We start from the raw sequence: 24,555 nt of genomic DNA on the forward strand, positions 1-24,555 counted from the left end.
TTTCTCTTCCTGGAAGAGGTTCTGGAGCTGGGAGAGAGAATTTGTTTTGTGATAAATCCTTGTAAAATCCAGTTTCTCAGAATACTCCACCGTCCGAAATCCTTCCTTGACATCCAATATTAGCGTACAGGAAGCAATATGTTGCGTCAGCGACTGCCATCAACACGATGCTGAAAGTTCCCTTGTAATTAAAAAATTGACTGCCACTTCTTTTTGGACACTTCACCAATACATGTTTACCGTCACACGCGCCAATGCAGTGAGGATAATTCCATGAAGTCTCAAAATCGTGTGATACTCTTCCCCACTCTTCTTGTTTGTTTGGAACCTGAGGACAATAATTTTGTTATTAGTAAAGTATGTTGAGTACTCAGCCTGAAAGCTGGTTGAATCCTCAACAGCTCTACCTTAAGCTGCCATAGATGGCATAGTTATCCCTGAAGAGGTTTACAAGGGAAATGAGGAGTGAGGTAGTTTCCTGTTGCTTTCCTCACCAAGCCAGCCGTTGCTATTACACATCAGTTAACCGAGCCCACTAACATGTAGCACCAACCGACTCTATGTGCAACATTTTCACACCATTCATATCAGGGACTGGTTGCTTAAAGAATGATGTTACTAATGTCGCTCATACCTCAGTCACTTTCTTATTAGTATTATTTAATTGTTACATAGGCTTAATTTATTCATATTACTTCTTTACCTGCAAGCTACAATGATTTGTTACTCTTTATTTAAGGAGGAGACTTTGGAAACTGAAGATTTACTCCGCGCTGCAACTCCAGACTCTGCAGAAATCTCAGTGGATGATCCATCAAATCCGATTTTAGAAAACATGGACAATAATCAGCGTCCTGCTGAGGAAATTGGAGGAGACAAGAATCGTGTAAAGTGTAAGAAAAGGAAATGCAATCTGCAAGAGGAAAGAGTCGAAGAAGCTTATAGTATTTTGAAGTCTTCCATTACGAGGGATGAGTTCGCAGTATATGGAGAATATGTGGCAAATGAGTTGAGAAAAGTAACTCCAAGAGCACAAGTTCTAGCGAAGCACAGGATTAATAACATTTTATTCGAAGCCTCAATTGGAAACTACGACTTTCAGTCTCCAAGCTGCACTAGAAATTTTATCGATACCCTACCCTCAAATAATAGTAGTTACGGGTCACCCTCAACTACATCAAATTCTACACTTCAGTCTTCTCTGGCGCCTGTACGTTCACCTGAGGAGCATGCTTCTGTGTCGTTCCCATCCATCGACGGGAACGAGATTTCACAACCACAGTGCGACGACAACACTGCTGACAGCCAACCAGATTTCGTGGAATTACTTTCTCCACAACTTGAAAGTTAAATAATGGTGTTTGAACATATAGAACAAAATGACTCAGTTACTCCAGAATATTATGGGTTATTATAAATGTGACCATTGTAAAACCCAGTTTATAATCTAATGCCCATTCGGGCGAACCTTTCTTCTTAATAAATGTATATGTTTTAGATGACCAGATCCTGCTTATTTTGCTTTGGGTTCTGTTATCATTCATTTTACTCTTTGACTGGTGATGTGAGCTGTTGTTAATGTGACCTTGCCTTTCTCAACACATTTCACACCTTCAGTCAGGAATATTCGGTTGCGGAATGATAAGTTTTTTTTCTATTTGCTTTAAGTCGCACCGACACAGATTGGTCTTACGGCGACGATGGGATAGGAAAGGCTTAGGAAGTGGGAGGAAGCGGCCGTGGCCTTAATTACAGTACAGCCCCGGCATTTGCCTGGTGTGAAAATGGGAAACCACGGAAAACCATCTTCAGGGCTGCTGACAGTGGGACTCGAACCCACTATCTCCCAATTACTGGATACTGGCCGCACTTAAGCGACTGCAGCTATCGAGCTCGGTATGATAGGTTTCAAAGTGTATTGCACGTTCTCATTTATAGGATTATTTCTGTTTGCGCTAGTTATTTTCTTGTTCTTTGGATTATAGGGAATAAGTGAAAAGTGATTTTTGGTGTTTGCGGTGTATCTGTACAATTTAAGTGACGACAACGGGTAACGTGAAATTTATGAGAATGTCTGCACTCTGTGAGTAAATCATATATTACCATAATATCATATTTGCATTAGTATATCCTACGTATATTATATTGTGAAAGATCATTAAATCCTGAATCAGATAAAATAATTATAGTACTTGTATAAAATGTCAAATGTTTCTTATTGAACTCTGTTTGTCTGGAGACTCGAAGATCTCACATCACCAATTATGTTCCGAATTCCGTACGTATCCACTTAAAGGTTTCAAACAGGAAAACAATTCCAAGTTTTGGGATTTTCCAAGTTACATGTGATCGATGTGTTATCGTAAACTGGGGTAACATTGTGACACGCTAGAATCCTCCAGAATCCGATATGTCGGCTTAGAATTTTGCCAAAGAAGGGTTATAACTTGAAGAATTATGTCACACTGCAAGTTACTAGTGGACTATGAAGTAAACAGTTTTGTTTATGACTTCTTATACTTTTCACGAATTTTCTCCATTCTGGCACAAAGTTAACCCAGTTGACGATACATTTTATTACGATATTAAAACTGGAAAATAAATATTATAATAATTTAACATTTTGATTCTTACAGGTAATTATCTTAAATGTACTTACCTTTACGAAGTCTTTCAAGGCACTTATTAAAGCCGTGAACACCTCCGGAATGATTCGTGAGATGCTAGGTTCAGAAACTCGAAACAAGTACATCAGGGAAGTATAGCTGTCACCAGTAGCCAAAAATCGAAGGGTAAGCAACAGTATAACTTTCGGCGGTATCGCCTCTCGAAAATTGGTATCGGACTTTGCAATGATCGGTCCAACCTTCTCTAACAAAAATTCAAAATCTTCCTGGCTCATCCGTGTGAAATTTTTGAAATGCGCTTTGTCGTCAGCCAACAGCTTCTGAAATAATTCATGCTGTACTTGATTTGATCGAACGAATAATTCTCGCCTCCACCACCGGGGCCGTTTTCTCCTACGACCGTGCTGAATAACAATGTACGCTGCTGCCGCAATAGTCTGCAAAGACATCCTTCTCAGTCAACGTCGGGTGAGAAACTGTTGCCTTGGTTGAATAACGTTTGTAGCTGGTAACACGTCTCCACAAGTGACGCATGCTACACTAGGCAACATATGTGGCATGCCACATTTTTCTGCCGCACTGATAACAAGCCGCATGCTACAAATAGCAACATTTGTTGCCTGTCGCATGCTCCATGTCGCCCAAATGTTGCCTCAGTGGAATCCCGCCTTAAAGAAAAAAAAATTGTTAGACGAGAACCACCATCCACAAACTACCTACGGATGAGGCTGAGGAGTTAGGCAGAAATGTGTGAGACTCATTAGGTTTGCTGTTGTACTTGCGCCCGGTTTAACAAGGAGAGCTCTGAATGAACTTAGAAAGGATTCTGAACTGACCATTCTCTCAGCTGATAAGGATAATGTGACGGTGGTTATGGACACTGATGATTATAAGAATAAGATCTCGGCTATAATGTCAGTGCCTCTTTACACACTGAGCTCACTTGGCCCTACCACTCATGTGTTCAATGCCACTGTGAAGCTCTTAAGGCAATCCTGAGTTCCAAAAGAGGAGGCTAAACATCTGTCCCTGGGGGACACAGTGCCACTTAGATTATATGAACTTCCTAAGCTCCATAAAGGTGATGTTCCCCTCAGACGTATTGTTAGTGTGATAGGTTCTCCTACATATGCTCTGGCTAAATACCTAAGCAAATTGCTTCAGCCACACACAGGATGTACTGAATCATACATTAGGGACTCTCTGTGTTTTGTCAAAAAGTTGTCAACCATAACTCTTCAACCTAATGCACTTTTGGTGATTTTTGATGTGGAGTCCTTGTTCATTAAAGTGCCGATTGACTCGGTTATGTCTCTCATTGACATTGTTCCCTGAGGTCATTACTAAGCTATTTTACCACTGCGTGACTTCCAGCGATTTTTTTGCGGGGTGGGAATTTTTATGAACAGACGGACGGGGTGGCAATGGGAAGTTTACTTTTGCCCGTAGTGGCTAATTTCTTTATGGAGTATTTTGAGGAGGAGGCTATTGCTTCAGCACCCGTCAAACCTATGATTTGGTGGAGGTATGTTGATGATACATTTGTGGTCTGGACAGAAGGTCCTGAGAAATTTCATCTATTTCTAAACCACATAAATCAGAAACATCCTTCAATTAAATTAACTATGGAGATTGAGTTGGATAGATGCCTTACTTTCTTGGATGTTCTGGTAAGAAAGAAACCAGATGGCTCCTTAGGACATACCGTCTATTGTAAGCCTACCCACACAGATTGCTATCTTCTTGCAGATTCTCACCACTATCCAGCACAAAAACAAGGCCTTCTCACGACACTCTCCAAGAAGGCAATACAAATTAGTGAGCCATCAAATATCCAGGTGGAGATGGACACACTCAACGTCACGTTCAAGGGTAATGGTTACAGCGATGTGCAGATTCATAGAGCCCTGCATCACAGAGAAACGACCAAGCAAAGCTCACAGAAGGAAGAAGTGAAGGGAACTGCCTACCTGCCTTACATTCACAACACCACGGATCGAATTGCCAAGGTCCTCCGCAAATGCAATATAAAAACCGTATTTGGTACCATCACTAACATTGCTCACAATCTAGGTAAAACCAAGCCAAACTCTCACCACTCACCACTTTACGTCCTGGAGTATACGAAATTCCCTGTACTTGCGGCATGGTATACATTGTCCAAACATGCTGGTGTATTGGTACTTGTATCAAGGAACATGAACGAAATATTCTTCTCAACCAGCCAGACAAATCAGCAATAGCTGAGCACACCCTATCGTCGGGTCATGATGTCGTGTTCCAAGATGCTCGAGCTCTTACCCACACTAGACACTATACCCGTAGGTCCAGGATTATACGAAAAGCTGTGGAAATACGTAGAAATCCTAACAATTTCAACAGGGACACTGGCAATCAATTAATACGTCATTGCCAGCCATTAAGGATTTACGTAGGTAGTTACCTTCCCTCTCCCTTCACTATTGTTATTTCATTTCAGTGTTTTCCAAATTCATACATTCCTCATCACCAGATATTTCATTCCAGGCTTGTGTCATTGTCATTTCTTTCATGTTGTGTACACCTGTAATGTTATGTGACTCCCTCTCTGACTGATTCTGATAGTTCCGTCAGCTTCCGCTTCAAATGCTTGCGCTGTACTGCGTACGATGAGCCATCTAGTGACTAATGAGCGTTCCACTTCCATGAGTAACATCTAAATTCAAACCTTATCAGTGCTCCAAATTGAAGGCAGAGAAAAGAAGAGGATTCTAAGGAATAAACACATACGATTCAAACTTATAACATTTGAACGAAGGAAGTACACCATTACTGACAACCAAAGGGTGGCCAGGCGCAACACTAACATTCTTCGGTAACATGCATCCACCTATGAGCATGGGAATCTGATTCTGTCTCTCAGTAATGGTGTCCCACCCTTTGATGTGAAGCATGATTGGACCCGTTGTTGCATGCTGTCCATGAGGCAGTTGAGGCTGTCCTGGTCAATCCTGTTCCACTCTCTGATAACAGCACTCTGTCCAGGTGAGAGGTGGATTCGTTTATCGTTGCACTGCCTGTTTCAGCATATCGCATGCACGTTCAGTGGGATTCATGTCCGGAGACCAGTCCACCCAATGTATGTGGGCGTACCTGAGGAAGAGGTTCACAAGATTGGAGCGGTGCGGATGCGCGTTGTGATCTTGCAGAACGAATCAGTCACCAAAATGTTATCAGTATGGTTGAATAATGGACCCGAGGTCCGCCTCCGTAGCGTAACGGTTAGTGTTATTAGCTGCCGTCCTCGGGGGCCCGGGTTCGATTCCCGGTACTGCCAGGAATTTAAGAATGGCAGAAGGGCTGGTATGTGGTTGGAATGGTACATGCAGCTCACCTCCAATGGGGGTGTGCCTGAAAAGAGCTGCACCACCTCAGGATGAGGACACGAGTTTACTTTTACTTCATGGACCCGAGGATTCTGTTCCAGTATTGTGTACCAGTCACATTGCCCTCTATGACGATGAGTGGCGTCAGACATCCATACATAATGCCATCCCAAAACATGATAGATGCGCCTCCCTGATAGGCATGTTGTTTAGTGTACAGGACTCGTCTGACATTACCTATCTCTCTCTCCAAACCCTCCTTCAACGATTATCCAGCATCAGACACATTTGCCACTCATTTGTGAAGAGGAACCGCCATCATTCTTCCAGAGTCCAGTCTAAGTGCTCCCTTACATTTCGTACCTGGTGCCACGGTGTTGGAATGTACGTGTCGGTGCTCGCCCCGGAACTCCTGAGTTTAGATGGTCACTATGGGGACTATTTCTGATTGTCTGCGTAGACACAGCCCTACCAATTGCCTGCCATAAGGCATTACCCAGTTATGTTGTGGTGTCTGCCAGGTTATTGCGAGCCAGGATTCACATGTAAATGTCGTCAGCTCCTGTTGTTGACCTCGGATGACTGCTGCAAGGATGATCTTCAACATTGCTATGGTGTACAGCAACCAGGCCGGCAATTTCCCTCACGGACAAGCCTTGCTGACACAATGTCACTATGCGCATATGGTCACAAGCAGTAATTTCTTGTTAAGGCATGTCTGTATACTGCACAAGCCACAAATGTGCTCTTGTCATGTTGTGTCCTCAGGTGACAGTAACAGCACAGTCTTCTGGACTGTTGTGAGACTGTATGTGTTATCTCAATGTCCACTAAGAGGTAATATTACAAGTCCTTCGGATGTCTGTCATGCAACAACTTTTAGAGCGAAATCCTTCATGAACACAAAAAATACAGGTGATGCAAAACTTTTTTTGAGGTGTGTATTAGAAATTAAAAAGGTAATAACTCTTATCATCTTAATGTTCTTTTTCAAAATGCCCAGTGTGTTAAAAGTTACCCATGTAATTTACATAATGTAGAAGTGGTAACTATTATGGACTGCCCATAATTATTATGGATTTCGCCTCGGTATTAAGCAGAAATGATTATGGTAAAGCGAGATTATCACAGAAAAGAATTCTACAAAGAATGGAATGTGTTAATGGTACTTGTTTCTATGCACACTAGCTGACCAGTATATGTATTCGAATGACATTTCCATTTGCTAGAGAAACTGGGAACTTATTCCTGAATTTCTGAACGCTAACCCATATGTTCCTGTTATGAGTATGTTTAGAAACTGCCAAGCTCACTCTCGCCATTTTCAAGAACAAGGTCCCTGATGATGAGCACAGTCATTAGTTTGAGGAATGATTGTCTGATGGCTTGCTGTGAGCAAAGTAGTTCATTTTCGTTGGTTGTAATGTTTCTTGTTTTCATAGATTGGCACTTTTGTGATTAGCTCTAGCTGGTATGACTTATGATACATATTTTTCGAGTTCTTGATGCCATTATAAGTGTTAGTGCAAAATATGTTTCAAGATTACGATTTCAGAGTATGATAAGCATGCTCAGGCGTCACTCTTACGTACAATGTCCTACTAAATTTACTGCAGGGAAAATGGAAATATCCCAGGGAAAACACAGGCAAAATACAAGGAAAACAGATTTAGGTTACTAGTGGGAGCCCTGTAATGGCATGAGCAAGTGCCAAATACCAAATATCTGGCGAAAGAGTGTAGTGATAGATCTTCTGAAACGCGGCTAGGAAGCATACAATCCTAAGAACTACAGGCCAGTTACTCTTCTTAGCCACCTCTATAAACTGTTTAGCTGTGTGATTCTTAATAGAATCCTGCCTGTAATTGACCCTCTATACTCATAACTGAGCAGGCGGGATTTTGGCCTAAGGAAAGCTGCTCAGGCCAACACTTGAGTCTCACTCAGTTCATAGAGAATGGGTTTGAAACTCACCAAGTGACAGGAGTGGTTTTTGTGGATCGAACAGCAGTGTATAACACTGTCCATCACTGATTTCTCCATGTTAAGTTGTTAAGTCTAAACAAGGACTTGCTTCCACTAGACTCGCCAGCAGTCTCCTTCAAAACCGCAGATTTTTTGTGGATTTCCAAGGTCAGCGCAGTCGTTGGAGAGCGCAAAAAATTGGCCTACCTCAGGGGAGTATTTCGGCTCTGGTTTTCTTTAACATCTGTACCAATGACCAGCCTTTGAACCCACATGCAAGAAGCTTGTTATATGCAGATGATCTAGCCTTTAGTGCACAAGGCCCAAGCTTTGAATCTGTGTAGAGAAATCTGACAACTGTCCTTAGAAATCTGTCAAGGTACTACATTCAGAACCAACTTATACCCAATCCTTCTAAAATACAAGTATCTGCCTTCTGTATAAGGAACAGGGAAGCTCATCGTGAGATCGTGGGTTCAATATAGAATGTTCAGGTGTACAATTGCAGCACCATCACATAATGGAGAGTAACCCTTGATAGAGCTCTTACATTCAGAACTCATTGTAAGAGTAATAAGATGAAAATCTCCACACAAAATAATCCTATTTACTAACTGGCAGGGTTATAAAGGGGCTCTTATCCTCTCCTCTTGTACAATCTGTACTTCAACAATGGCATAAATCTTTTCTGCTGCTAAATATGCTTTCCCCAGTCTGGTACAGTTCATCTCATTGCAAACATGTAGATACGGTTCTCAGGAAACCTGCAGTTTCTTAAAGCCTACTCTGACAGGTAAGTTCTATTACCTGGCTGGAATAGCCCCCCTGTGTGTATGCAGAGAACTGAATGCCAACTGGAAGAGGCGCAACCCATTAGTGCATAGCGTCCGAAAAATCGGAAGTCTTAAAAATGATAAAAAGTACAAATTTTATGCATGATTTTAAGCCCACACTACTTTCTTTCACTTCAGAAAGGCTGTAGCTAACAGGAAACAAGAATACATTATTCTCAATTCTTAGCGTTCATTGTTGAATCACATATGTAGCCAGGAAGGCGGCAAGACAAACGAAACTTTATGCACTAATGGGTTCAAGTGGAACAGAACAGCACCCACCTGCTGGATGGACATAGTTCTCCCCAGCAATGGCTGAGATTCCGGAAGACCTTCCTGAGGACACTTGAGCTGTTTACCGTCTCACAAGACTTTGCAAAATACTGGGGCATGTGTAATATGAAGAGAGAATCTCACAAGTTATGTTTTGTTTACATCAAATTGACTTGTACGTTAACTGTAAATTTGTATGTTTTTGACTTGAGAATAATAAAAATAAAATGTCTGGATATAAGAGGTGTTCTACTGTATTATGTAAATTTAAGATTAATTTTCATGAAGTATACAAAGACAGATTTGCTAAGTTGTTCCAGTGGTCAACATAAATGCTATTGTAACGCTAAAGCCTGATCTCTTCTTCACTTCAGCATAAACTATTGATCCACCTGGAGAGTCCAGCAGGACGGTGCTACACTCTTTTTTTTTGTGAAATAAGATTGATCACTTGAGAATTGTAGAAATCTATGCTAATACCAATCTGTAGTGAGAATAGTAAGAAATAGTCTTTGAAAGCAAAGCAAATGAACAACTCCATTGACTAATTGACCTTGACTAGTTTCCACTGTTAAAGTAAGGTAAATGCCAGAGTGGTGTGCTTAATAACATTTAAGTTTGAGGGAACGAGTATTGAAATAGGGTAGGTGGAGAAATACTTAGATGCCCAGCTGAGATGGTTTAGTGCTGGCTTTCTGAGCCCAAGATCATGTAGGAACAGATCTGACTTGTGTAATAGTATGTGGTGGAGATTGTAATTTTTAGGGACAAAACTTCTTGTCAGCCCGTTGAAACATTAACTTAAAGAGAGAGTGTTTTACTCTCTTAGGTGTTCAGTAAGTTGACTTTTAACATTGCAAGCTGTGGTAGGCTTCAGTGGGAAAGAATGTGATTCAATAAGTCCAGTATTTGATCATTGAAGAGGATTTGAGGTTAGGTGTTTTATAGCTAATGTAGATAGTGAATGAGGAGTGTTGTGATTAATGAAGGAATGTAGTAATTTTTTAATATACTTCAAACACGTGTGCTTAATAACATTTAAGTTTGAGGGAACGAGTATTGAAATAGGGTAGGTGGACAGAAATATGAGAGTAGCCTAGGAGAAATACTTAGATGCCCAGCTGAGATGGTTTAGTGCTGGCTTTCTGAGCCCAAGATCATGTTAGTCTTTTGGATTCAAGGTAAGTCCGGGGTATCACAGCACAAGTATTTTCTATGAGTGTTCTAATTATTATTTATCTCTGAGCTGCTAGGCAACAAAAAATCAGTACTGTTGAAGAACATTTCAAATACAAATTGTACATTATATATTCTACACCTAGTATATCAAACTATCAACCATCCAATAGCATTATATGGAACCATCATGAAGCGACGTGAGCAAGCATTTCATGTGATGGAATTGAGAATGCTTTGCTGGTGTCCAGGAGTGATGCAGTTAGACCAAACCAGAAATGAGTACACCCAATACACCTTTAGGTATGTCACCCATTCCAGTGATAGAAGCTAGACTTCATTGGTATGGGCATATGGTCAGAAGAGATGCAGCGTCGTTTACAAGAAAAGCTCTTGAACTCAACCTACTGTCGGATTTTTAAACTTTGGACACTCGAGTTTAGGCTAATTACAGGTCTATTGCAATGCGAGTTATACCAATATTTTCCTTGTTTAATTCTACATTAGCGTATATAAGACACATTGTCTTCGATGTTCATTAAATATTTTTTATTTGTGGTTGTAGTAAATATTGCCCGAGTTTTTGGGTTCTTCTCTAGGAAGTGCTCACTTAGTAATATATACAACAAAAACTACTTGTCTGATGGTAATGAAATTTTTATATGTTATAACCACATGTAGTTGTAGTCTAATACTCAAGTTACAATTTTTTTTTCAACCACCCCAAAAAAAGTTCTTATTTTTCTAAAGCTACTCTTTCTCAGCCCAGGATAAACGTACAGCAGCAAACTTGGGCTTGTTTTAAAGCACTTAGTCATGGTTATCAGAAACGACAACAACTGTAACCGTATGAAGAGTAATATTGAAGGGAGGTTTTGTGCACGCCGTACCATGTGATTAACAGCAGGCCGGGTGGTGAAATCGGGCGCAGTGTTGCCGTGTACACTCGCCCTAGGCAATTGTGAAACGGAATGTCCGTGACCTTGGTTTGTCCACAAGCTATTTTCAATGTACTGCATGTTGGCCACATCACTTCAAGATGCCTCTGAGACTGCCATTATCAGACGGTGAACTTGCAATGATTTTCAGTGCTATTTGTTTCTTTCAATCTGAGGGGGAAAAAGTAGGGGACAAGAGGTTCCCTGTGTACCAGAAGGTGGCAGATTGTCTTGGATAATCGCTGTCCTCTGTGAAGAGAGTAGGAGCCGCTTCAAAGGAGAATGATGGAAATACATCATCCAGGTCAAGAAAGAAGCAGTGTGTGAGACCGGGGCATCCAAAAATTCATCTAATGATTTTACTTTGGGCACAATACGAAGAAATATGCACGATTTTTATATGAATAGGATATTTCCCACAATTAAAAGCCTCCGCATGAAACTGTTAGAAAATATGGCGGATTTTCCTGATATGTCAATATCTACGCTTTTGAAAGTAGTTCAAAGCTTGGGATTCTGATTCAAAAAACTAAACAGGAAACCAGTGCTAATGGAATCTGTGACACTTGCTGCATCCTAACATACCTACCTTAGACGAATTAGAGACTTAAGATCACAGGGCTAAAAGATCTTCTTTACAGACGGGACCTGGTGCTTACAGAACCATACGATGAAATATGGGTGGCAAGAAAACATGGTTGAAGCTTTAGAAAACAACTTTCACAACTATAATCTGAACAGAGGGTACATTCAGTGAATTTATGGATGGCGTAGAGGGTTCAAAACACCGTCTGGAGCTTGGAAACGCATCATCATTTTACACATCAGATGTGAAGAAGGATTTCTTGACGGTGCAGAACTTTGTTTTATTGGTAAGAAAGGAAGTGGCGATTACCACAATTCATAATCAACATGAATGACAGCAACACCGATTCATCAGAATACAGTGATTTTTCAAGTGAAGAAAATTGATAGAATTAAATACTGTAAATATATGTAAATAATAATGCAAATAACTTTTGTAAAAATTGTACATTGTGATGTTTCTAAATTAGGAAGTCAACCATTTTTAAACCTGCCATTGAAGGTCCAAAGCCCTTATGAGAAAAGGCGATGGGAAGTGGAATTTATAAGAGGAAATATAATTAAAGGTTGAAAGTAAACGAAAAGCTGTGTTCGTTGTTTGCGTGATTACTACTGAACGCGGCAACACTGCGCCCGATTTCACCACCCGGCTTACTGTTAATAGCACAGTCCGGCATACACAAAACCTCCTTTCAATATTACTCTTCATAAATTCAGTACCACACTGTACGGTTACAGTTGTTGTAGTTTCTGATAACCATGACTGAGTGCTTTAAAACGAGCCCAAGTTTCCTGCTGTATGTTTATCCTGGGCTGAGAAAGAGTTGCTTTAGGAAAAAGATAAGAACTTTTTTGGGGTGGTTGAAAAAAATTGTAACTTGAGTATTACACTACAAATACAAGTGGTTATAACATACACATATTTCATTACTATCAAACAAGTAGTTTTCGTTGTATATATTCCTAAGTGAGCGCTTCCTAGAGAAGAAGCCAAAAACCCAGGCAATATTTATTACAACCACAAATAAAAAAAATATTTAATGAACGTTGAAAACAATGTCTTATATATGCTAATGTAGAATTAAACAAGGAAAATATTGGTATAACTCGCATTGCAATAGACCTATTGATTCATTTGTAATTAAAGCCTAAACTCGAGTGTCCATAATAAAAAATCCGACAGTAGATGCATGACTACCTCCAGAAAGACCTAAGCAGAAGTGGATGGACTGCATGCAAGTTGCTAGAGTTCACCCAGCTAATGCAGTAAGCAGGACAAAATGGAGGACATGATTCAGAATGGCAGACCACACATGAAAGGGGAAATATACCAGGAAGAATAATTTTTTCATATACTCTCCAAGATGTAATTGGAAATGAGGTTTATTTAGTGTAACTTCCTATTGCTTATGGTAGAGGTGTTGTATTTTACAGCAAGAGAATGACATTTTTGGATGCTTCATAGATTCCTTTGGAGAAGAGACTTGTACATAGTCACCATATGAAGAAATTACACAAGGTGTGTTCAGAAAGCTTATAAGAATGAAATATATGCATATGAAGCATGTGGGAAGCAGTAATAAGCCACATAACCTCCTGTAGATAGATAACATGTGAAAGACGACTTCACATTGTCAAAATTTATGGCTACATTCTTCTTCAGTTTGAGGATAAGGAAAATGCTGCTAACCATGTTTAAAATTTGATGTTGCTGAAACCTAAAGAGATGGGGAGAATGTAGAAAGAACAGAATGAAAGAGATGTGGTTTTGTGATAATGCTTTCTGGACCTGAACACCAGCAGACTTCCAACTTCAGAATCTTGAAGGACAAGAGGGTGGAAAGATGGAGGTAAATGCCGAAGGACTATAACTGTGAAATTTTTGTTGAATTTGGTTTAATGTAACTGGAAGTGGATGAGGGTAGGAAGATCAGTGTTAGGACTTTTGTAGATATTGCAGTGACCAAATACTTCTTACTTATGCATTGGTAGTAATGCTTTTGTAGAAGTGCTGGGCAGTGTCTGTGTCGCAGCTGGTAGATGATACTGGATGAAATAAAGCCATGATGATCTTGTATGAGGTAAGACAATTTGTTGGTTTGCTGGTGATAGTAATACAGCAGGTACTGCGGTTTTGGTCTCAGGATAAAGAGCCTGACTGGAGTGGAAGTTGGTGTTGCTTATGGCAGGTGAGAGTATTCTGAGGTTTGATGGTTGCTGGAATATGACTGTGGGGAATCATCATTTCTGGTATGGAGTGCCAGAGTGTTGCTTACTAGGTTCAAAACATTATTAATTCCATAGAAACCAGGGTAATATATGGTTGCAAAGGTGCTGGGTTTGGTTGCTTTAAGTCAAATCAAAATCATTTATTTGCGAATGAGTCGTCTACCTTGGTGGCAAATGGTACACAAAAATACATTATTATCAAGCTCTAAATTTTAAATTAACAAGAGAAGAAGACATTTTCCTAAAATACAGTATTATACAATTTACACTAACAACATTTTTCTATTAACCCTTTCAGACCTGAAAGAAAACTGGTCATGCGAATTTTTGTTTGTACATCAAAAACTGACTAAAATGCTCTTAAATACATATATTTTTAGTTTATTCTACAAAATAAAAATTAACATCAGAAAAAAAAAAAGCACCCGCACAATTGTGCATGTCAGGACGTAATTCACTTCTTACAAAAAGAAAAATTACCTCAATACATGTGAATATACATATGTGCATGATCAAATGTTCTATTTTACAGTGGAGAATAATTTAAAACAATTAAAATCTTTGTTGAAACACAAGTAAACATTACATTTTCTACGCTGAGGACGAGTTTTGCTTTTACTGCTCTTTTGGCGGCAGCACCTTATCAGACATGAAAGTAAACTGGAGGTGTGAGTTTTCGTTTGTATGTCAAAAACTTGCTAAAATGCTATCAAATACATTTTTTTACAGTTTATTTTACAAAATAAGAACTATCAGCTGAAAAACAGAACCCACACAATTGTGCGTGTCTGAACTTAATTCACTACTTACAAAAAATAAAAAATTTCGGCTAATTTCAGCTCATTACATGTATACACATTACATGATCAAATGTTCTATTTTACAGTGTGGAACGATTTTAAACAATTAAAATATTATGCATTACATTTCTCACGAAGAGTACGAGTTCTGCTTTCACAGTCATTTTGGTGGCAGCATCCAGCACTCCCACATGCATTGCTTGTAGGGAAACCTAGCCCGCACAATTGTGCGTATCAACATTCAAAACCTCGTAGTATTATGTACGATGTTGGTAGCTTAGCAAATCAGTCTACCATAGATGTCAGGGCTGAATGTCAGCAATATTGATGATAGGTAGAAACTTACTTGGATATATTGTATTTGGTTAGTGGGTTTTATGTATACAGTGGTGTCAGTTCTGCCATATTGGAGGTGAAAGTCATTGTTGAGAGTAGTGAGGGCATCTGCCAAGTAAAATAGACCCTGTAATTGGAAGTGAGTTGGTTCAGGAAAGAGTCAAGGAGGTTTGGATAATTGTGATATACATACATACATACATACATACGTACATACATACATAGATACATTATCATTATAGACCGTTATGCCTTTCAGCGTTCAGTCTGCAAGCCTCTGAGAATTTACTAAACGTCGCCACAATCCTCGATTTGCAACTAGTGTTGTGGCCTCATTTAGTTCTATACCTCTTATCTTTAAATCGTTAGAAACAGAGTCTAACCATCGTCATCTTGGTCTCCCTCTACTTCTCTTACCCTCCATAACAGAGTCCATTATTCTCCTAGGTAACCTATCCTCCTCCATTCGCCTCACATGACCCCACCACCGAAGCCGGTTTATGCGTACAGCTTCATCCATCGAGTTCATTCCTAAATTAGCCTTTATCTCCTCATTCCGAGTACCATCCTGCCATTGTTCCCACCTGTTTGTACCAGCAATCATTCTTGCTACTTTCATGTCTGTTACACCTAACTTATGAATGTCCTGAGTCCACCCAGCTTTCGCTCCCGTAAAGCAAAGTTGGTCTGAAAACAGACCGATGTAAAGATAGTTTAGTCTGGGAGCTGACTTCCTTCTTACAGAATACTGCTGATTGCAACTGCGAGCTCACTGCATTAGCTTTACTACACCTTGATTCAATCTCACTTACTATATTACCATCCTGAGAGAACACACAACCTAAATACTTGAAATTGTCGACCTGTTCTAGCTTTGTATCACCAATCTGACATTCAATTCTGTTGAATTTCTTACCTACTGACATCAATTTAGTCTTCGAGAGGCTAATTTTCATACCATACTCATTGCACCTATTTTCAAGTTCCAAGATATTAGACTGCAGGCTTTCGGCACAGTCTGCCATTAAGACCAAGTCGTCAGCATAGGCCAAACTGCTTACTACATTTCCACCTAACTGAATCCCTCCCTGCCATTTTATACCTTTCAGCAGATGATCCATGTAAACTACAAACAGCAAAGGTGAAAGATTGCAGCCTTGTCTAACCCCTGTAAGTACCCTGAACCAAGAACTCATTCTACCATCAATTCTCACTGAAGCCCAATTGTCAACATAAATGCCTTTGATTGATTTTAATAATCTACCTTTAGTTCCATAGTCCCCCAGTATGGCGAACATCTTTTCCCTCGGTACCCTGTCATATGCTTTCTCTAGATCCACGAAACATAAACACAACTGCCTATTCCTCTCATAGCATTTTTCATTTACCTGGCGCATACTGCAAATCTGATGCTGACAGCCTCTCTGTGGTCTGAAACCACACTGGTTTTCATCCAACTTCCTCTCAACGACGGATCGCACCCTCCCTTCCAAGATGCCAGCGAATACTTTGCCTGGTATACTAATCAATGAGATACCTCGATAGTTGTTGCAATCCTTCCTGTTCCCTTGCTTCTAGATAGGTGCAATTACTGCTTTTGTCCAATCTGAAGGTACCTTACCAACACTCCACGCTAATTTTACTACTCTATGAAGCCATTTCATCCCTGCCTTCCCACTATACTTCACCATTTCAGGTCTAATTTCATCTATTCCTGCTGCCTTATGACAATGGAGTTTATTTACTATCTTTTCCACTTCCTCAAGCATAATTTCACCAACATCATTTTCCTCCTCACCATGAGCTTGGCTGTTTGCAACACCACCATGATGATTTCCTTTTACATTGAGCTGATGTTCAAAATATTCCCTCCACCTCTCCAGTGATTCCCTGGGATCTATTATGAGTTCACCTGAATTACTCAAAACACAATTCATTTCCTTTTTCCCTCCCTTTCTAAGATTCTTTATTACTGTCCGGAAAGGTTTTCCTGCTGCTTGACCTAGCCTTTCCAGGTTATTACCAAAATCTTCCCATGACTTCTTTTTGGATTCAACAACTATTTGTTTTGCTCTGTTTCTTTCATCTACGTACAAAGCCCTGTCTGCCTCGGCCCTTGTTTGGAGCCATTTCTGATAAGCCTTCTTTTTACGTTTACAGGCTGCTCTCACTTCATCATTCCACCAAGATGTTCGCCTTTTCCCATCTTTACACACAGTTGTTCCTAGGCATTCCTTTGCTGTTTCTACTACAGCATCCCTGTATGCCACCCATTCACTTTCTATATCCTGAACCTGCTTACTGTCTACTGTTCGAAACTTCTCACTAATCATATCCATGTACTTCTGTCTAATTTCCTCGTCCTGGAGATTTTCTACCCTTATTCGTTTGCAGACAGATTTCACTTTCTCTACCCTAGGCCTAGATATACTTAGTTCACTACAGATCAGATAGTGGTCTGTATCATCGAAAAATCCGCGAAAAACTCGTACATTCGTAACAGATTTCCTGAATTCAAAGTCTGTTAAGATATAGTCTATTATGGATCTGGTACCCCTAGCCTCCCATGTGTAGCGGTGAATAGCCTTATGCTTGAAGAATGTATTCGTAACAGCTAAACCCATACTAGCACAGAAGTCCAGCAAACGCTTCCCATTCCCATTAGCTTCCATATCTTCCCCACATTTACCAATCACCCTTTCGTATCCTTCAGTTCTATTCCCAACTCTCGCATTGAAATCGCCCATTAGCACTATTCTATCCTTGCTGTTGACCCTGACCACGATGTCACTCAATGCTTCATAAAACTTGTCACCTTCATCCTCATCTGCACCCTCACATGGTGAATACACGGAGACAATTCTCATCCTAATTCCTCCAACTGCCAAATCTACCCACATTATTCGCTCATTTATGTGCCTTACAGAAACTACGTTATGTGCAGTAGTATTCCCGATGAAAAGACCTACCCTACACTCTTCCCTTCCGCTTTTTGCACCCTTCAAGTACACTTTATAATCTATCTCTTCCTCATTATCTTCCCTTGGCCGAATATCACTTACTCCTAGCATATCCAGATGCATCCCCTTTGCTGACTCAGCCAGTTCTACTTTCTTTCTTCCATAAGCCCCATTAATACTGATAGCTCCCCATCGAATTCTATTTCGTTCGCCAAGTTGTTTCTAAGGAGTCTCTCATCTGTCAAGTGGGAGTGGAACTCCATTACACTCATAGGTCTGAGGCTTGCTTAAAGTGTTCTGAGCTTGCTAAATTCATGAAGCAGGATGCTACTCTACTTACACACAGTCCAAGTTATGATCTCTCCTTTAATGGGTTAGGGACCACCGTTGGATTGTATCGTCCTAACCCCCTGAGCACAAGCAGAGCCATGACTCAGAATATGTCCGAGATGCTCACTCTCATTCCGTGGCGAATGATATCGCGACTCTCTGGATTACTTGCTAGGCCACTCAGCCGTTGCCCATGGTTCACGAACTAGGATGTGACTACAGTAACGCACAAACATGAAACAGGAAAAAATATATTATTGAAAATCCTCCACCAGACTAGGGCCTGGAGAGGCTCACCACTGGGAGGATTAAAGAATTTAAGGCAGTAAAATCGAAAGGGTTGAATAATCACTGAACATTATTGTACAACAGTACCTTTGTGGAACAGTCACATCTTGCTCTAAATACTAGTTTTTGCTACTATAGAACAGTCTTTTGTATTAAGTCCTGATTCGTTTCAGTGGCTTTCTAAACCTTGTTTCCTTCCACCCTTTTTGAAAGTAAATAGATTATATTTGCCATTTCAAAGTTTTGTGAAATATTATTTCAGGTCGGAGGGACGAGCCCATCAGCAGTAAGCGAATGCGTTTAAACTATGGGGGTCGGAATACTTCACGGGATCCATTTACATTTGATACTGATCCAGATGGAATGCAAAGCAAAATAGGCCCAGTAGAAGTGAAACCAAAAAAGTTCTTCAAGAGTCGAAACAATGAAACTCCATCGGAAGAGATCAGACTCAATGCATCGGTGTATATGGGTAGCAACACATACAGCTCTCAGGGAAGCCGTAAGTATGGGAAGAAACCTTCCAAGAAGTTCTTCACATCGGCACCAAGTGGTGAAGGTCAAAAGGTGGCAAGCCCTCCTCGTGATCCTACTCCACCTCCACCCCCACCTCCCACACGGGAGGAGAACAAACCTCCCATCGTTCTCAGGATATTTAAAGGAACCTCTCATCTAGTTAATGAAGGACCTAGTGATGGTAATAGTGTAATAGTGCGCAGTTCAAGAAGAAAGAATAATTCTGAACCTAGTTGTGATTTTTATGTTTCAACAGTGGTCACTAAAGATAGGTTATCTGAAAACAGTATTACAGCACCACCAAAGAAAGTACATAAAGAAAGTAAAAATAAGGAATGTACGGACTCAAATGATGCCTGTGTTCTACAAGCAACACCAGAAAATCTTTCTCCCCCATTAACTGATGTTCAAAATTCAGACGTTGCTTTTGACACGGTAGAAGAGGTAGTGTGTAGTGAGCAAACTAGTGTTGATATGGACGTTTCTAAAAATACGAATGATGTCACTGACAGTCTTCCGTCCTCTCTGAACTATCTTTCTCCTCGACCTTCCTCTCCTGCACAGGAACTTACTCAGCAGTCAGCAGACATCGTTGATCCTGCTGTAGAACTGGACGGTGGTAGTAGTGAAACAGAACAGGTGGATAGTCAGCCTGAGATGGCAGTTAGTGATGTAGTGAAAAGTAATGAAAGTTTGTTGAAAGAAGATGAAGAAAAATTGTTGAAAGCTGAAGAACTATTATCTAGTACCTTTATTGACTTTTCTTCTACTGCTGAAAAGCTTTTACAGCTTGCTCCAATTCCTACTGTTAGTAGTTCTCCCCCTCATGATCCTAAACCATTCCTTGAGCAAGATTTCTTTTCAGATAGTGAAGAGAGTAATAGCATATCGGATCAAATAAACACCATTGCTGCATGTCAGGGTGAAGATCCAGAGCCAGAACCTGAAGTAGACTTCCAGCCTCTGAAGTCAAGTGAATCTGAGGAAGCATTACCACAATCACTGCCTCAAGAATCAGAACGGACATGCTCACCTGCCACCAAGAAGGGCAGTATCTTCAAGAGCCGTTCCCTTCTGTCAGATGGGAGTAAGAAGAGGCGAATGTTGTACAAACACAAGTGGGCTGATGACAAGGCGGGTGGCACTCAACCCACCGAAGAGACTGCTCTATCATCTGAGGCATCAGTATCACAGCCTGTTGATGCTTTACCATATGGAGAACCTGATGACTTTCAGCCTGGGAAGCTCACTAGGATCACTACATGGCCACTGGCTAGCTTTGATCTTGGTGAGGAACAAGAAGCAATCACGAGGGTCCGCTGTAATAGAAGAGATAAAGGGGTGAGTATTTCTAATCTTTGCTCCTGGTCCCTTATTATATTATGATATAAAAAGCTTTAAGAATTTCAATATCTAATGGATGATCATAGTGCCTGGTATTGCATATTTAGTAGAATCTCATATGTTGCAATGGGTTTCTTTAATGTGGCAGTGGTGTTGGTAATAGTTGTGCCTGAGAGGTGGTACGGGGGATGAAACTTCCCAAGGTATTTTTTCTAAAATATACCCTTTTTTTTTTTTTTTTTGGGTGGTATTTTTAGTAACTTGTAAGATATTCCTAATAATATTTAGAAACCAATTGTTCTATTTTCATATAAATTTTTTAAAGTTTACAGTAAGATTGCTTGCTGCCGTCCCTTTTCACAGGTATGGTCTCTATATGTTGTTCAAATATTGTTTTTTTTTTTTTTCACGTAAAGTTGGAATGTACCCTTCATGATGCTATTATTCCATTTATAAAAAAGGGTCATTTCAAATATTTTATATTCCACAAATTTATACAGTTGAACCTGAGTCATATCAAGGTGAAGAGCAGATTTTACTTATAACTAAGAATTACTTACTACAAATCAGGTTTAGGTATCATGTCATATAATTATTAAAATAATTTTGCTCTATTTTCAGGCATAAAATTAAAGACAGGTTATTTCAGAGATATAAGTTAATAACGTAATTTGTACTTATGATTCTTTTAATATATCAGGTATGCAGCATTACTAATGATTACATTGGCAGTGAACATAACAGTAACCATTAAACTTTCTGTTCTAATATTAATAGGAACTTTCCTCCTTAAGCTTCTTTTCACTTGAACAAGAAAACTCACATTGTCGCTTATTTTGTGCTGAAAGTTATTTAGAAAGATTATATCATACAACACACAGCATGTAGAACCTCGATGAGACGAGACACTCCTCATCATTGGAAAGCTCACTTCCTCCATTGGTGAGATCTTCTTGGGTCTTGAGGGAGCACTTGGGCTTGGCACACACAAACAAACTGCTGCAATTTCATAACGATGTCACGCTGCTGCCGCATCGCCTGCCGTCTTTGCCTGGGTACGCTCTCTGGGGCTACTTCCGCTCATTTGGACTGCGCTACTACCACCTTCCCTTCCCAGAACTCGCTACCACCTACCAAATAGACACAGCTATCAACACTTTCACAAACATTATAACAATAGCTGCGAAGGCCAGTACTGTACACCAACCACCCAAACCATATACACTCCCCAACCATATTATTAAAATAATCCAAGATTAGCCAGATCTAAATATCAGCGCACCAAATCCCTCCGAGATAAAATAGAATTTAATTGTTTTCACACCAAAGGTAAACAAGAAATCATAAATTAAGGAATAATCAATGGAACACCAAATTAAACACAATAAATACTAAAAATGAAAATCCTAATAACCTCTGGCGACTAGCAAAAGTTTTTGACAAAAACAGAAAGAGACATCCCCCCACTAAATACACCCAATGGCCACTCAGTCACCTCTAGTAAAGATAAAGCTCAAATTCTTGCTTCCACACTTCAAGAACATTTCAACCCCAATGACCACCTAATAAATCAACAACACGATCACAAAATAACCACAGAAAATTTTCTACTAACATCCACACACTCACCAATTCCCCCATTTAATCCTGTAGAAATCAAAAAACATACTTTAAAAAATCCCTAATAATAAAGCCCGTGGGAATGACCTTCTCCCTGACCCTTTACTTAAACACTTCAGTATTAACATAATTAACCTATTGACTTCAATATTTAACAGTTTGATTAAACTAGGATATTTTCCACAGCAGTCGAAAATCGCTAAAATTATTTGCTTCCCTAAACCTGGCAAGAACCCAAGACTTCCTGAGAGCTATAGACCAATCAGTCTTCTCAGCATGATCTTGAAGATCTTTGAGAGGCTACTATATCTCTCAGGATTGTCAACATAATAAATAACTTAATAAACGAACAACACTGCTTCCGTCAAGGACACTCTACTACACACCAACTTCTCAGATTTACTGAATACATTACCCACGGCTTTCAGCACAACCAAAACACCACAGCGATCTTCCTTGATATAAACAAGCCTTTGATCTTGTCCATCACCAAAGCCTAATATATAAATTAATCAAGCTTAATATCCATCCAACCTGTTTTAAAATAATAAACCAGTATCTAAATAACCACAAATTCTACATATCTGTTAACAGAGTAAAATCTGACCTAATGGACATACACGCGGGCGTAGCCCAAGGTAGTATACTAGGTCCCATTTTATTCCTAGTTTATATTGATGATATCCTCCTCTCAAATGATACCATTAGGTACCGCTGTATACACTGATGACACCACCATCCTTACAACTTTTATTATAATTTGGATCCACCTTATTCAATACATAAAAACTGTTGTTTAGATGTAATTACAACATATATTTCAATCAGAACTAGTTTTGACGCCCTTTTTGCGTCATAATCAGCTGATATGGGTTCTTTGAAAAATTGGCAATCACATAAGTTTATCTACGTCAAATTGAACACAATTTAAAACCATATTAACAACCTAAAACTGTGTTACAATTAAACTGTTTCAAAGTCCATTTTTTCTACAAGTCCGAGACTTGCGAGTCTTAAACCTTCTTCTTCTGCTTCTTCTTAGCGTGCCTGTCTGCCTCAGACGTTGGCGATCAACATGGCTATTCGGGCTTTATCCATTGAAATTCGGAACAGTTCTGCAGATGTTTTGTTGAACCAGGTTTTAAGGTTGTCGAGCCAGGAAATTCTTTGCCCAGGAGATCTTTTTCCTTCTATTTTCCCTTGCAGGATAAGTTGAAGCAGCTCATACCTTTTCTGATTCCTTATGATGTGTCCAAAATATTGTAGTTTACAACACTTGATGGTGTTGATCAGCTCTGGTCTCTTGTTAGCTCGGCGTAGAACCTCAACGTTTGTAATCTTCTGAGTCCATGATATTCTCAAAATTCTTCTGTATAGCCAGAGTTCAAATGCTTCCAGTCTAGCAGTGGTGGCTTTTGTAAGCGTCCATGTTTCCACACCGTAAAAGAGAACTGAAAACACATAGCACCTAAGGAGCCACATTTTGGTATTCATGGTAAGGTCGTGATTCTTGAAGGTTGAGCTCATTGAATTGCAAACACTTCTCGCTTTTCTAATGCGACACTTTATCTCTTGCGAATTGTCCCATGCTTCGTTAATGATGGTACCCAGGTACAAATACTGTGAAACTCTCTATACTTGCTCCATTGAGGAACAGATTCACACCTCGGATGTTCTTCTTACTGATGATCATCAATTTTGTTTTATTAGTGTTGATGTCCAGACCATATCTCTTGCTTGTTAAATTGATAAAAACATAAGTAAACCGGTTTGCTCACTAATAAACTAACGTGGATTTAAAAGAACAACAACTTAAAAATAAAATAGGTTTGAAGAAACATTAGCTTAATTTAACACACTTCTTAAAATGTGACATAGAATCGTATTAAAATAATTGAATAAAATCTTCAAAGTCGCTTTAATGGAGCAATCCTAGTGAGGTGGAAACGAGCAATTGGTCCTTTAAGATGTTAACAAGTACAACGTTCCCAGTTCAATGCGGACCTGAAATAATAGGAATCTAATAAAACTATCGCTTAACTGAAGAGGCAAAATATAAAATTACGTCTTATAACGTAAACGTTTTTACGTGACTCACCTCAAAAGATCACTGTCCATACGAAGCACAATGAAGCCTAGCGAGCAGTGTTGTGTTAATAATCAAGTGTCCAAGGTTGGTCTGGGCTGAAGGGGGGAAATGGGGGAAAGCGGGAGGAGCAACTGAGGAGCGGCAACCTGTTGGAGCTCCGGAGGGCGTGGTTGTAGAAAGCAACTAGTAAAGCTATTACGCATAATATGAAACACCGTCCTATTGACCGGGATATGCACATTTTTAAAAAAACTCAATAAGGAAATCAAAAAAGAATATTT

The 24,555-nt window shown here is 39.8% G+C and overlaps 1 protein-coding gene across 1 annotated transcript in view; it reads left to right on the top strand.

Moving 5' to 3' along the window:
* The window catches only part of wapl (wings apart-like), a 292,449-nt gene that overhangs the window by 78,771 nt on the left and 189,123 nt on the right, over nt 1–24,555 (top strand). Inside the window, exon 4 of the mRNA XM_067150459.2 lies at nt 18,968–20,562. Coding sequence (XP_067006560.1) covers nt 18,968–20,562 — 1,595 coding nt within the window. The remainder of the gene's footprint in view (nt 1–18,967; nt 20,563–24,555) is intronic.

This window comes from Anabrus simplex, chromosome 1 (genome assembly GCF_040414725.1).
Source record: "Anabrus simplex isolate iqAnaSimp1 chromosome 1, ASM4041472v1, whole genome shotgun sequence".
NCBI classification, from domain to species: Eukaryota; Metazoa; Arthropoda; class Insecta; order Orthoptera; family Tettigoniidae; genus Anabrus; species Anabrus simplex.